Consider the following 16,337-nt stretch of genomic DNA (forward strand, 5'->3'; position numbering starts at 1 on the left):
CCAGTCCTACGTTCAGTTAGTTTGACACGAGTATTCGCCTTTCAGGAAGAATTGTGATGGATGAGGATCTTTTGTGGCTTTGGTGAAGGTGGCAGTCACCTTTTCGTTCTTTTGTTGATGGTCACAACAACTTGTCCCTTGGAGGATTTTTCTTTTGCTTTGCTTTTGCTTTCCCTAATTTTTTCCTGGACAAAACGTTTCTTTTGATATTGGTTTTCGTTGTCCAGCGGGATATGCCCTAATTTTTGCCTAAGTCATTTGCTTCAAAGCTTTTCTCTTCTTTTTTACTTAGCGGGCTATTGTTTCCTTTTTTTTATCATGATTCATAACTTTCTTTTCATTTTTTTTTGTCTCGTTCGGGAACAAGTTGTATGACTTTGATGATTGACTTGATGAAAAGGTTGTGACTTCCTTCTTCTCAGTGAATGAGAGACATCCATTGTGGATAGTGCTCTTCTTCTTTTGTTGTGAGATATGGAATATGGTTGATCCTCTGATGGAATACCTGAAAGTTGAGCGCTCGGTCGCACTAACTGAAGACTACCCTGCCCCTGGTTAAGATTGAGGGTTTTGAATTTTTTTTTTTGAAGAGAAACTACTACTCCTTAGGCTCAAAGGGGTTGATGAAGGTTTCACTCCCTTATAACTCCGGTGTTTAGGAATTGAAATAATGCCTGTACATCATCAGCAGGATCTTTGTTCCAAAAGCATACAGTTAGTAGTTCATGTGTTTTTTGATTTTTCATCATTCTCCTTTATTAGTTGCTTAAGACAAATGGGTGAAGTATCAGTGAACATAATGACAAAGATGAAATGATTTGAGAAAAACATGTATATTGCATTATTTTTATTTATTCAAACGGAATGAATTTCTTACAATGAGAAGTACTTGATAACAACAAAAATAGTACAACTGAAAATGCTATAGAAATCTATACAATGGCAAGCTTGGCCTTATTCTAATCCGAATGAAATGTTCTCTGACAAACATAAAGTTTTCATGGTCCACTGGTTGAAGGTGCCCCCTTTAGGGGGCATGGAGTTTTCTGATGGTAGATTGATCTTGTTTGTAATTCCCCATGATTCTTTTCCTGTTGTCTCTTATCACGTATCGGTATCAAGGAATCGTCTTGACTGGTCTGATAGAGAGGAAGGATGTAAGAGTCTTGGTAACCATGGATGACATGCATGAATGCAAAATGTTAATGATGATGCAAAGGCAGCATAAATCAGGATCAAGGGTCAAAGACTCTTAGATAATAGCTTCTCATGGTCAATAAGATATGGTCGAATCCTCCAGATTCAGAGGTTCGACGTTGCTTTCTTGATAAATAGCTTGTGCATAAGTCAAAGATAGTCGAATCCTCCAGATTCAGAGGTTCGATGTTGATTCCTGGATAAATAGCTTGTGCATAAGTCAAAGATGGTTGAATCCTCCAGATTCAGAGGTTCGACGTTGATTCTGATAGATAACTGATGTAGAACTTCTGTATAAGTCAAAGATGGTCGAATCCTCCAGATTCAGAGGTTCGACGTTGATTCAGGATGATAATCTGAGCATAAGTCACATAAGGTCAAACCTCCAGATTCAGAGGTTCGACGTTGATTATGATAGATAGTCTGAATGGCTTAGGGTAGGATGGAGGCATGTTTTCCTGCAAAACAAAATTTCCCAACCCCTCTCACAGGTAGGATCTAGTATATGGTAGGTCAAAAAGCCAACAGAGGATTGAAAGTAGGCGTAATCATACGATGTTGCCTCTTTCAACCAAGCTATGTCCGTGGATACATGATCGGATCAATCAGACATACGTCTTCTGTCCTTCATGGCCACTCTATTCCTAGTTCCTAAGGTATCACTCATGGCCTGGGTATTGGGCCTTTTACCTCATAGAATCATCCCACCCAACCTGCAAACAGAGAGAAAATATGTGGCCCCCACGGGGACCCATAATATAGTCCAGATGCTTGCAGGAAGTAGACATGATATGCAAACAGGAAATAGACATGATATACAAACATATATACAAAATGTAAACACATAAACAAATAAATAAACACCCAATAAAAGAAACAAACAAAGGCTAGGATCGACTCGCTAAGAATGGACTAGCACAGGTCTATCACGTCCCCAGCAGAGTCGCCAGCTGTCGCACGCTCGCGAAAATGAACAACAGAGTCGCCACTAACATATCTATCCTAAAAGGAAAGGAACGTCAGCAAACCTAAAACGAATAAGAGCGAGGTCTTTCGACCAGAGGTAAGGTACGAGAGTCGGTTACGCAAGGGGAAGGTACTAGCACCCCTCACGCCCATCGTACTCGATGGTATCCACCTATGTTTGTTGCTATCTAAAGGGTGTGTACTATAAATCTAAAGCTTAATTACTAAGGGAATGCATGCAAATGAAAGAAAAGAAACACGGGGAAAATAAGGTTTTAAATAATTGTGCTCGCTTAGGCCCCGCGACCTAATGCCTACGTATCCTTTTCAGGAATCAGAGCGCCGTAGTTCGGCTCTTTAGTTTTTGTTTGTTTATGTATTTTTTAGTTGAACAGTTACATTCGCACTCCGTTGCTCGACCTCTGGAGTCTTAAGCTGGGAATGGAGCGGAAGTAACGTGCTCTTAAGCGCCTCGGAGGCAAAAGAAAAATGAAGAGTGTGGTTTGTGTTTTTTATGTAACTTCATGATGAACAAAACCCAATACAAGGCTTCGCACCACTTCATTACTTTGTTTAGGTCTGAGCCTTTATTAAGTATTTGAAATGTTTTTTTGATTGGTGATTTTTAAGGGGAATTAATCTGCGAGTTGAATCACACAACATGTTAGAGAAACAGATTAGAGAATGGATCCCACTCATTTCTCTACATAATGATCGAGAAACAGATTAGGGAATGAATCCCACTCATTTCTCTATATAGTGATCGAGAAACAGATTAGGGAATGAATTCCACTCATTTCTCTCCCACTAAGTGATTGAGAAACAGATTAGGGAATGGATCCCACTCATTTCTCTCCCACTTTTTGTGAAGTATTATTCGCCTCTTCCTTTATTGAATGTTTTAAAGTTGGAAAGAAAAAGGGAAAGAGAACTAGCCTAAAATGAAAACTAGCCTAATATGATGGGAACCTCTAATTCCTAAAGTTGTCATGGTTTCTACCTAAAGGTTAGGAGCAAAAAGCGGCATGAAAATATAAGCATAAGCGGAGATCGAAATAACAAGTAAAAATACAAGTAAATAACGACACAAAAATTAATGTAAAACGGCTAATAGAAACACTTGAAAATATGGTACAAAACATTATTCAAAATATTGCACAAAATGAATTAAAAGATACTATTTTTTTATTGATTTTTTATGAAAGGAATTGAATTTTAATCAAGCAAAAACAACTAGCCTAAACTAATATTTTTATGATTATTTTTTATGTCAAAAATTATGTATTAAAGTCTAAGAATTAGAGGGAAAATTAGCAATTAATCACCTAAAAGAAATGGCAAAAAAACTAATTAAAACTAAAATTAAAACTAAAGGAAACAGGGGGTGCAAGCTGAATAAAGTGGTGTGATCAGTAAAACGCAGGGCCCAAAGTTGTTGGTGGCCCAGCGGAGTTATTGTTACAGATTTTTTTATATAGTCAAAAAAAAGGTATGGGCCTGAGGGGGTACACTAGTAATTCGGCCCAGAGGTCAGATTTTTATATCAAAACAAGAAAAAAGATGGATGGGCCATCAGGGGGGTGTGAACAGCATTTTCGTGGCCCAAGATTATTGTGATCCATGTTTCTATTATTATTCAGATAATAATAATTAAAAAACAAATAGTAAAAAGAAAAAAATGAGAGAAGGGAATTTAGGGTTCAACGTTGTGTCGTTCCCAATTCTCATCAGACCTCTCTTTCTCTCGTTATGCTCTCTCTCGCGAACACCAAACGGCGTCGCCTCGAACCTCTTCTCCGGCGAAACAAAATCGACCGCCGCCACGAATCGAGTCACACACAACTCTCCTCCCTGCCTCTCATCTCAAACTCAAACTCTCACTCTAATCTTCCGAAACTAACTTAACTCTGTAACCCAAACCAAGCCTATGACCTAATTCCCAAATTACAGAAAGTTGAAGCATGGATTCAAGCAATTGGCAACGATTCAAGCAGTATATCACTTATGAGCATCAGAGCTAGCTATAACATACACGATTAAACGAGAAATAAGCGTAAAAGAACCTGATCGGAATTTTTGATATTCCGGCGCAGCGGTGAAGGCGAATTTTCCGGTGAACTCGAACTGGTGAGTATTTCTTGTTCCTTCTCTTCTATGTTCCGTCTTGCTCCCCTCTTCTTGTTTTACTCTTTCTTCATCATGATTCGATTTCCGTTGTTGCTGCGAGATTGAGGGATTGAAGGTGAAGGCTTAGCTCTGTTGTAGCAGAGTTTCAGAGGTTGAATCTCTGCTCAACAATGGAGATGAGCGTATAGTGATGGTGAGGGTGAGGTTTGATGAATGATGAAGGTTTGAGAATTATTGAAGATGATTGTGCGGTGGTGATGAAGGGTGGAACAGAAGATGAAGATGGAGGTGAATGAGAGTGATGAAGAGTGAAGATGAAGTGAAAGAATGGTCGAGCCGCTGTAAATTGTGGAGGCTGGAGATTATATAGAGGCTGAAGGAAGCGCTTCTGAGAAGGTTAGCTTCTTTGATTTTCTGATTCTGTTAGAAGGTAGTTAGGGACAAGTGACTGATTCTGTTATTTCGGTTTTTGGTAGTTATGAGTTGGTTAGAGTTTGTTATGACTTAGTTAGGTTAGTGAGGAAAAGTTAGTTATGGGACTGTTTTCTGTTATATCAGTTATAGGTGGTTATCTGTTGGTCATGAATTGTTTGAAATTAGTGAAGAGAAGGTTAGAAATATGTTGGGCTTTTTCTTGATATAAGAATGTAGACTGGTTTTGTTGCAGGGCTAGAAAATTGGAGATAACAAAGTACAAGTGGGAGCAGAAGTCGTACAGGTGAAGAGGTTTAAGAAGTCTATGGAAGCTTCGGACAGAGGTCAAAGGGCAAAGTCAAACTCTGATTAAATTATGTCAAGAGTGTATTCTTTTGTAAATTCCATAATGTATTTGGGTCTTGAATGGTATACTTATAAGTAGAAGTTTGACATTGTATGGATTTATTCAAATGATGAGAAGTTTGCATCCATTCTTTGAATGTAATTTTCCAAGTCTTTTCCACTTTTGTGTAATGTCCTTGTATTGGATTTTGAAATGGATCTTCTATCTTTGAATGAATTTAAGGTGCAGCTAGTGATTGAAACAAAGTCGAAGTGCGATCCCTTGAATATTTCATAAAGTTCTTTTTTCTTAAATTCAAGTGTGCTTTCACTTTCTCCCAATGTATTTTTCATATACTCAATTTTGACCCTCAAAGCTTGTTTCAATTTGCACCGAGAGTTGCTTGCGAGACACCACTGAATTACCAAGCCATAACGGGTGAATTAAATATTTAAAGAACGAATCATCTCTTTGAACATCTGACTATCAAACCGTGAGATAAGTTCAATAAACCAATTTCTCACTAATTATTTAGAGAGATAAACTCTAATCCATAAATTTCATTTGGTTATTTAATTAATGAACCATGAAAGTCATCTGATTAAATGCCAGAAACCGCCTTCTTTTTCATGACAATTAGACGAATAAATAAACTTCATTCTATTATTCCTTTGACTTCTTTATTGTCACACGGAATAGGAAAATAAACCCTAACCCACGTTCCAGGAGAACTTTTAGTTGAAGCAAACTTGCAAAAGACAATGAGTTCACTATAAGACCTTTGATCCCATTTCTTGAATTAATTCCTGAATGAATGCAAGGTTATGTACCTGACTTATGGAAGTATGCAGATGAATGAGGAAACATAAGCCAGTTAGAAGTAAAATTAAGTGGGCAAATTTTGGGGTGCAACAAGCATCCGTATAGAAAGAACAAGACAAATTTCATAAAAGACAAACAGGTAACAGATATGCCTCCGCCCCGATTGTCACCAGGTGTTGTATGGGACAACGTTTGTGGGCTACCAAAAAATACAGATACTGGAAAGGCATGTAGAATTGAAGGATATGGGGTCGATCACAATTGGACAAAGAGAAGTATATTTTGGGACCTTCCATATTGGAAAGATAATTTGTTGCGCCATAATCTAGATGTTATGCAAATTGAGAAGAATTTTTTTGATAATATATTTAACACCGTGATGGATGTTAAACACAAGACGAAAGATAATGAGAAGGCTAGACTTGACATGGAAAAATGGTGCAATTGAAAAGAGTTGGAGTTGAAGCCTCAACCAAATGGGAAATTATTGAAACCGAAGGCTTGTTTCAGTCTGACCTCCCAAGAAGGTAAAACGGGTTGTCAATGGTTAAAAGAATTAAGAATGCCCGACGGCTATTCTTCAAATTTAGCAAGGTGTGCTGACGCCAACACTGGGAAGTTGCATGGTATGAAAAGTCATGATTGCCATGTTTTTATGGAACAATTGCTACCAATTGAGTTTGGTTCTCTACCTAAACATGTGCTTAATCCACTGACTGAAATTAGTCAATTTTTCAGAGATATTTGGGCTTCAGCTTTAAAAGTAGATGACGTCATTAAGTTGGATCGAAATATTCCAATCATTCTATGCAAGTTGGAACAAGTATTTCCGCCTGGTTTTTCTGACTCCATGGAACATCTACCTGTGCATATCGCCTATGAAGCTTATCTTGGAGGACCTGTTCAATATAGGTGGATGTATCCGTTTGAAAGGTTCATGGGTGATTCAAAATGATCAGTGAAAAATAAGGCTAGAGTTGAAGGATCGACATGTGCACATTACTTGCATCGAGAAACATCACATTTTTGCAGTCACTATTTCAAGCATTTGATGTTAACTCCAAGAATCATTCGAAATCCTGTCAATGTTAGTGAAAGGAGTCAATTAACTTTATTGGTCTTCGGGCTTCCAGGCCGTCCATCTGGAAAAAAGGATGTGCATTGGTTGACCCAACAAGAAATGCAATCTGCCCATGTTCATGTCTTAATCAAATGCGTTGAAGTTAAACCATTTCTTGAGTAAGTATACATACCCCTAACTTTTATTTTTCTTTACAATCATAAAACTCATTACTCCGAAACTTATAATGTGTTTCTTTTTAGGGAATTCAACAACACCTATTTTCATACTACCGGTGTACAATCAACATCTGGTGTCATCCATGCTCAATTTCCAGCATGGTTTAAGGAGAGATTGTATAACATTGTTGCACCGACTCCCGAAATACTCCATTTGAGAAACTTGTCTCAAGGCCCTATTCAAAGCGCAAATGAATGGCACACATACTTCGTGAATGGATATAAATTTCCCACTCATACATGGACTGAAGGGAAAAAGGCCATAAACAGTGGTGTTTTTGTGAAAGGAGTTATAGATGGTGGTGAGGATGACTTCTATGGTTTTGTCAAACATATCTACGAGTTGGTGTACACTTACTTGGACTCGGAAAATAAAGTTGTCTTGTTTTATTGTGAATGGTATGATCCAACTAGAGGCACAAAAATAGATAGGACATATGGTACTGTTGAGATTCAAATGGACCGGAGGTACAAAGAGTATGACCCTTTCATAATGTCACATATTGTTAGGCAAGTTTACTATGTTCCTTATCCTTCATTTGTGCCACGTAAACGAGGGTGGTGTGTTGTCATAAAAAGAAAACCAATGGGTCATATTGAATCTGACGATCTAGTGGAAGAAGATCTTGCTTTCCAAGTTGATGAAGTGGAACAAATTAATGATGTGGTTGCAGATGAACAAACTACAAGTTTGTCTGATACAATGGTTGAGGGGCATCTAGTTGATTCGTCTATATTGGATGAAGAGCATGAAGATATTGCATCTGAGGACAATATCACATCAAATGATGAGAATGATGTGGATGACGAGCACGAAGATTTAGAATAATGAATATGTGTTGTTGAAAATGTATTTTTATAATTTCACTTAATGAACTATGTATTGAATGTGTTAATGACAACCAGTTGTTGAGATTATATTTTTATAATTTTACTTAGTGAACCATTTGTTGAATATATTTATATTAATTGTGTAATCTCTATAAATAGGTAAAATGCCACCCGACCTGATAAAGGTAAGGGTGTAGCTGATAGTGGTAAGAAGAAGCACCAACGCCCACGGGTAGTAGTATGTCAGTCACCTCTGTTGGCCACGTGTCCTCCCCCGCAGAGTCAGGTTAATCGTATGTCCATGGCCAGTACTCAGGGTTTTCTGCCACTACTCTCCTCTCTATATACATATGACAGTCCGCCTTTTATTACCCCACCACCACCTGGTTACCCATCCTTCCAGCAGACACAGATGCCCCCATCCTTCCAGCAGACATAGATGCCCCTATCCTTCCAGCAAACATAGATGCCCCCATCCTTCCAGCAGACACATGTGCCCCATCCTTCCGGCAGACCAGAGGATTTGGTTTTCCACCTCCCACACAGACTAGTCCTTCATCTTTCCAGCAGAATGGAGGATCTAGTTTTCCACCTCCCACACAGACTAGTCCCTCATCTTTCCAGCAGACTGGAGGATCTAGTTTTCCACCTCCCACACAGACTGGTCCCACCCCACATCCTCCACATGTGCCCCCACAGGATGATGATCAGGCAGAGGATGAGACTGCGGATAATCAGTTGGATGGGAGCGATCTTCGAGGGGATGATGATCCGAGTCAGATTCATATCATTGACGGGAGATTTTTTATTAGGCCCGAAGGAAGCTCGTAAGTTTCTTATTTATCAATTGGTATTTAAGTATACGTTTCCATTTTTTATAACTTTATAATTAATGTTAATTCAATTAATGTTGTTCAGATTCACACCGAGTCGGACTGCTGCCAAAGTTATAAGTTATATAATTCAGCAGAATTATAAAAAACTTATAAAGACTTTTAAAGATGTTAAGGGCGATGATAGAGAACATTGGTTTACGCATTTTCAGGTATACTTAATTTATTGTTTAAGTTATTGTTATTTAAATGACTTTTTCACTACAATTATCTAACTTTTATTTTATCTACTTTTATTGCAGGAAAAATGTGTGTGGGAACCAATGAAAGAGAGACAGATTAAAAAAAATTATTATGGCAGAATTGCAAGACGACTTTCTAACATGCTACGACGTGTTAGAAAGCGTTGGGAACTTCATGGCATCCGTCCTAGTTGGATAGGAGAAGAAATCTTTCGGGAACTTCTTAAATATTGGGAGAGTGATGAGTTTGCGGCCAAATCTGAAAATGCAAAGAAGATGAGAGCATCTGAAAAGGGTGGTTGCCTTAATGCTGTTAGAAGTATAAGCATTGCTGAGCATGTTCGTCGCATGGTAATAATTATTACCATTTCTTAAAGTTATAATTTCTATTAATAATTGATATTATTAATTATAGTTTATTTTGTTATTTAGACTAAGGAATTAAATAGACCACAACTTATGACCGAGCTGGTTGCGAGGACTCGGAAAAAGAAAACAGGAGCTTTTGTTGACAATCGTACACAAAAAGCTATGGTAAGTTATTTAAGCTATCGGTATTATTTTTTTAAGCTATCTGTATTATTTGGTTAAGCTATCGGTATTATATTTGGTTAAGCTATCAGTATTATTTGGTTAAGTTGGGTATTATATTTGGTTAAGCTATCAGTATTATATTTGGTTAAGCTATCGGTATTATTTGGTTAAGTTGGGTATTATATTTGGTTAAGCTATCCGTATTATATTTGGTTAAGCTATAGGTATTATTTGGTTAAGTTGGGTATTATATTTAGTTAAGCTATCCGTATTATATTTGGTTAAGCTATCGGTATTATTTGGTTAAGTTGGGTATTATATTTGGTTAAGCTATCGGTATTATTTGGTTAAGTTGGGTATTATACTTGGTTAAGCTATCGGTATTATATTTGGTTAAGCTATCGGTATTATTTGGTTAAGTTGGGTATTATATTTGGTTAAGTTATCCATATTATATTTGGTTAAGCTATCCGTATTATTTGGTTAAGTTGGGTATTATATTTAGTTAACCTATCGGTATTATTTTTTTAAGCTATCGGTATTTCTGTAAGCGATGAATTATGATGTATTTGGTGGTGATTGTGAAGTGCCGATAAAGTGTTGATATATAAGAATTAAATTGGTGATAAAAGTGCCGATTCTGAACTGATGTAAATGCTTATGTATGGCATAAATGATAATGTATCCTCTACCGTGTGGATATATATATATATATATATATATATATATATATATATATATATATATATATATATATATATATATATATATATATGTGTGTGTGTGTGTGTGTGTGTGTGTGTGTGTGTGCGCGCGCTTATGAGATGATTGATGATATGATCGGTATATCCGAATGAATATTAACTTGATGATGCAAAAAATATTGCAAAGTGGAAACCATGAATACGTGATTCCTTAATTTGTTGATGAAGTTTTATTATTCTGATTTATTAATTAATTCCGACAGGTAGAATGTATGTGTTATAATTTTCATGTGGCATGTGACATGTTGTGGCGTGAAAATCATGTGGCAACTAAATTTGTGGCGTGAAATTCATGTGGCAACTAAATTATATTTAACTTTTTCTTTGTATGTGTAGGATGATTATCAGGCATTGCTTGTACAATTTCTGACTGTTAATCCTCAGTATACTCCAAGACAGGGAGAGCCGCTTCATCCATATGTGGATTTTTATCTTTGGAGTAAAGTCATTGGCGGCAAGGGGCCTAACGGGTGTTTTTTTGGTGGTGGAAATTTGGCAAGCACCTTAAGATCTGATGATAGAACTCTATATCAAAGAGTTCTCGACGGGGAAGGAGGTTCACGTCCTGTAACTTTAACAGATGAACAGAGAGACACCGTAAGACCATTGGCGATAAATGAGGTGAGGCATGAGGCGGCGGAACGTGAAGGGGCACTGAAAGCCCAAATGGAGGCCCAAATGATGGCAATGCGGAATGATCATCAGCGGGAAATGGAGGTCATGGCGAAAAGACAATCGAATATGGAGGCACAAATGCGACAATTTATGCAATCCTTTGGTTGAAACCAAAATATGGGGAGTTCTGCGCCGACTGATCAGGAAAATCTAAATGAGGATGAGTTTCCCGACTCGGACTGATTGTTGATTTAATTTAGTTTTTATTTTGTTGTTACTTTTGATTTTGAATTTGTGTAAACTATTAATTAAATTATAATTACATTATTTATTAATATTAGATTTATAATTTTAGTTTCTTAATTTTAGTATATTTAGTTTATTGAATTAATTTATAAATTTTAATATATTTAGTTTATTAATTTAAATATATATATATATATATATATATATATATATATATATATATATATATATATATATATATATATATATATATATATTTGATTTTTTTCAAAAAAAAAAATATTAGTGACGTGATTTCCATGTCACTAAGTAGTGACATAAAAATCACGTCGCAACATTACACATTAAATGCGCTATTCCATTCACTCCTAGACAAATTTAATGACGTGATTTACATGTCACTACTCCGTGACATGAAAATCACGTCGCAACTAAAGATGCTTTTTATGACCCTAAACACTCATACGCCTGCTCTGACTGACTTTGCTTAATCTCTGGTACAAATATTGCGACGTGATTTTCACTTCACTAAATAGTGAAGTGAAAATCACGTCACTAAAAGTTGCCACCTTGCCTCCTGCGACGTAAATAGACAAGTCGCAAATATTGGTTTGTGATGTGTTTTTTTGGATTGTGGCGTAAACTTCACGTCACTACTGAGACTTCTTTTTGTAGTGAGTGTGTGAACATTTCTTTTTCAAGAGATGTCGGTGATACAAAGTGTGATAAGTGACTTAAATCCTAATTTTTTGAACATGTTTTCGATTGGCCTTTTGTTATTAGTTACTTGTAGCAAGTTTTTCTCTACTCTTTTGGAGCAGTTGTATTACATCTAGTAATTGTCTGGTTTTTACCCTGGTAATGCACTTGATTTATTGTAATTGAATAAAGAGTTTATTTTAATATACTATTTGCTAATTAGAAAAAGGAAGATGTGAAATACTACGTAGAGCTAGACAACTCCACCAACTGTATGTGTTTTTCTTTGTTTTGTTTTTCTTCTTATATTATTTACATGCAACTTGGAAGATCCATCTAGGTTGACTTTTAGGATTATCATTAGCATAATAGGTGATAAATCAAAGATGTTTGCACGTAAAAAATAGTAATATAATATGATGATATCATTCTCTTGGATATCCAAGATGAATCTAGTAACATCTCATACAAAGTTTGTATGTTGAAAATGACTAAATTTTGAAGCCTTGTTCTCTGAAAATGACTATAAGACGCAACTATTAAAACTAAGGAAAAATAACAATGCAGAAGTTTTGTCCCATTGAACTATGATCCTCATACAAGACAATTCTCATAATCTCAATAACAAACACAAGGTGGAATGTTGATGTTAATGGTATAGTTTCATGTCTTCAAAACTCTGCAAGGATATTGGAAGCAACTTTCTGCACTATTATGATTCAGCTGAAGTCGTCAACATCGCTGCCCGAAACAGTTTGGCAACAAAAACTCATAGCACCTGAACCAAGATTATGGACATGTTATCACATCCTTCGCCCCCAGTAGTTGATGATGTCACCGATCAAATAATCTTTTGCACAGAGTGGACAATTTTGTTTCCTGAAAGATAATTATAGCTATATATCCTTCAGAGGTTACTGACGATACAAATTTTACCCTAAATTCTAATTCATTAAGTGATACACTATAGGTTCAGTAAAAGAAAATGGTTATTAAAGATTAGTGCAAGTTGTACATCTCAAAGAAACAGGATATGTTACCGAGCACTAGCAGAAGGATTTAAAGTTAGATTGAACCTAACATAATTGTTCATTAAACAAAATATACCAATTGCTGACTTGACAAGCAGTCCTTGAAATAATCAGATGAAATCAATGATTATTTGAAAACATGAAGTATGAAGGGGCATGTGCAACCTACACTATTTCAAAATCAATGAAACCCACCAGAAAGGGGCATGTGGCCTATATGTGTATCACTGAGGCTCTTAGTTGAATTACAACATATTTACACTTGCCAGAAAGGGCTGCTGAGTTGATGAAACAAAACAGCAAAAAGGACTGCTGCAGCTCCAGAAAAACAATGAAACCTGATGTGAAGGCAGCTACGAAAGAGATGAAAGCTAGTTATCGGATTGATGAGACCTAAAAAAATCATGCATGCTGCAACCACCCAACCCCGTTATATTGATCCATTTAAAGATAGTACCGCTCTTGAACTATCTCCAAAAACCAACAGAAATTTATGCGACGAAATACGTAAGAAAAACCAACTGATATATAGGAGAGCTGCAACCAGTGATATATGACTCTGCATAGAAGAACTTCACTAAAAGAGATATTTCTGATTTTATTTTTGCAGCTACGGTTTCAGTTATATCTTGGTTGTTTGGACCCAACAATGTCGATATCTATTACAAAATTCTAATAACAGATATCATAAGGCATTATTATTCAACAACTATTAGTAAGTTTATGAAATTAATTCAATTATTAAAATTGCATAGTTACATAAAGGGATAAAAACAACCGCCTCGTTTAAAACCATATCAGAAAACCCAAAAGGGATTAAAGTCCATTGAAGGAAAAAAGAGTGCAGGGTGTTGCAACAATAACAAAATATAACCAAATTAATAAAAAGCTTGTTTAGTAAAAAGGGAAAATTCCTATGGATTAACTTGATTATAATGCAAATGGTCATTGTAGACATGCCTACATTGTTTTAAAGAAAACTAATTGAAGCTTTTTGATGTCTATACATCATTCTGTGTGCAAAGCTTTTTCAGCCATGTCCACCAAGCTGTCTTTATATTCATTGTGTTAACCTAACATCAAATCATAGAATTGAGACGGTCTTATACCAACCTTCAACATGTCGTTCATCTGCATTATATTTGAATCTTCCATTTTTCGATGTGAAGCAAGCATTCCATGGTACTTTTCATATAAAAGCTCATGGTTGTGTGTCATACCCCAAAATTTGACCTTTTATATTCAATCAAAGGTTCCTCTATGCATCTTCAATGGCTCAAGTTTCAAGGGCTTATTCAGGTCACTCTCTCCTAATCAAAGATCTCCAAAACTAGGGTTTTCCTTTTATCAAAGGATTATGAATATTCAAGGCCTCAAATGGATCTCAAGGTGTATCACATATATCAAAGTATCTCCATGTCAATTATCAAACTTCAATCCCAAGGCTTTCCCATTCAAAGGCTCAGATGATCAATCATCGACTATGTTGAACTAAAAGTCAATTATAGTCAAAGTATAGTCAAACTTCAAGATTTTTGGTCAACATCAAGTATGTGAGGTTATATCCATCATTTGATCAAAGGTTGATCATGATTTATCAATAGAAACTCAGAAATGAACAAATGCAAAAAGTTTCAAATTAGGGTTTCTTTAGGAGAAAGTCAACTCAACTTTGATTGGCCATAACTTTCACATGGAACATCAAAAATTCCGCACTCAAAACCTATTTGAAAGGAAATTGGATTCTCTACAACTTTGTCTTTCACAAGCCAATGCCAGAAATGCTTCATTTGGGAGCTATGGTGCAAAAGATTATAGGTCCTTTTCAAACATCATTCAAAAGCAGTTTTTTGTCAAAGAGGATACGATCAAGATAAAAGCTCCAAATGGAAAATATGTTCCAAAGTGGCTTGTAGAGGACATCTTGAGGTTTCCAAAAAGTCCTAGAACTCCTTCATTGCTTAAAAATTGAGAGAGATATGCCTTGTTAAAGTTGGGTAATTTTGGAGGCAAAATGTGAAATAAAAGAGGTAAAAATATTCTTGGGCCAAATCTTTATTCTAATTGCTCTATTATAAATATAGAACATAACACAATGCATTAAGGGTTCGAATTTCTGGAAAAGGAGACATATTCAAGAAGCAAAAATTCATCAAGAACTTGAAATCGGTTTTGAAGAATTAAGGCGTTTCAAAGAGATGTGAAGCTTGCAAAACGTTCATTGGATCATCCTGAAGCTATCTGGATTGTTGCGCTACATCAATACTCCCAAAATCATCTCCATGTAGGCCAAGGTAAGTCTCTTTAAACTTGAACTCGATTACGATAATTCATGCATCTCCATTGAATTTTGTTTGCATATTATGAATCCTCAGCCTAGCCACATTCAACAAAAGTCTGGTTTTTTTATTTATTTTGTTTATATTATTAATATAGTTATAACTAACTTAATATATTTTACTATATTATAATTTTATTTTGAATTAAATTAATAAGAAAATTAATATTAAGATTTTATTTATTATTCGTTTCGATCGAATTAATCGGTCGCGATGGTTAATAATCAATTATTTAATTAATAAATTCAAATAAGGCTTATTTTGCTAAAGGGTTTTAACCAATTCTATTGGTTACGATGGTTAGCAGTTTTTATCAATTTGTTATTATTTTTAATGAAATCTATTGATTATGAGGAGTAACTATAATTAATAATCCATTTAAAATACAATTAATTTGTTAATGGTTATAATCGAATCAATCGATTAGGACAGTTAACAATCCTTCGCTAATTTATTAATCGTTTTAATCAACTCAATTAATTGCGATGGTTAATAATAAAATAATTCAATTCCCAAAACAATTAAATAATTTAAATTATTTAAAATACACACATTTGCTATTCGTGATAATCGAATCTATCGATTATAGTGGTTAGCAATCCTCCCTTCAATCCATTAGCCATGTTAATCAAACATATCACAACTAACGGTAACATATTAACATCAGGGTTGTACGCCCAAATCCTAAAACACTTCCCAAACCTTTTCAAATTCCTAGTACCAAACTACAGATTATCATAGGCCATTCAAAAAGCCTTTGAAGCAATTTCCAACCATATCAAATCAAATTCCAAATTCTAAGGCGTATAACCCTGTCCCCGAACTACGTAGACTCTGATCCTCCATAAGGAAGTACGTAGGAACTTGGTAACAAGGCGAGTCCCCTTCCCAAAAATCCTAATCAGGTTTGAATCTTACCGTTCGCCCTTTTTATTTCCTTAGTTATTAAACCTTAACAATTTTAGCCATAAATCTTAACCTTAAACTCAAAACCTTAGGAAAGGGTTGAGGGTGCCTAACACCTTCCCTCGA

General features: G+C 35.7%; 1 protein-coding gene across 1 annotated transcript; it reads left to right on the plus strand.

Annotated features, from left to right (window-relative positions):
- The first annotated feature begins 9,218 nt into the window (after positions 1–9,218).
- LOC131658872 (uncharacterized) lies at positions 9,219–11,158 on the plus strand. Its single transcript, XM_058928122.1, has 4 exons — positions 9,219–9,428; positions 9,510–9,611; positions 10,712–10,758; positions 10,876–11,158. The coding sequence occupies exons 1-4, from the start codon at positions 9,219–9,221 to the stop codon at positions 11,156–11,158; spliced, it is 642 nt and encodes a 213-aa protein (XP_058784105.1).
- Positions 11,159–16,337: the final 5,179 nt, after the last annotated feature.

The sequence above is a fragment of the Vicia villosa genome, linkage group LG3 (assembly GCF_029867415.1).
Source record: "Vicia villosa cultivar HV-30 ecotype Madison, WI linkage group LG3, Vvil1.0, whole genome shotgun sequence".
Taxonomy (NCBI): Eukaryota; Viridiplantae; Streptophyta; class Magnoliopsida; order Fabales; family Fabaceae; genus Vicia; species Vicia villosa.

Excerpts from the sequence above, each read along its gene's own strand:
- LOC131658872 (XM_058928122.1), top strand. The coding sequence starts at position 9,219 with ATGCTACGACGTGTTAGAAAGCGTTGGGAACTTCATGGCATCCGTCCT. Across the intron at positions 9,612-10,711 it reads ATCGTACACAAAAAGCTATG|GATGATTATCAGGCATTGCT; the intron begins GTAAGTTATTTA and ends TTGTATGTGTAG. Across the intron at positions 10,759-10,875 it reads TTTCTGACTGTTAATCCTCA|CACCTTAAGATCTGATGATA; the intron begins GTATACTCCAAG and ends AAATTTGGCAAG.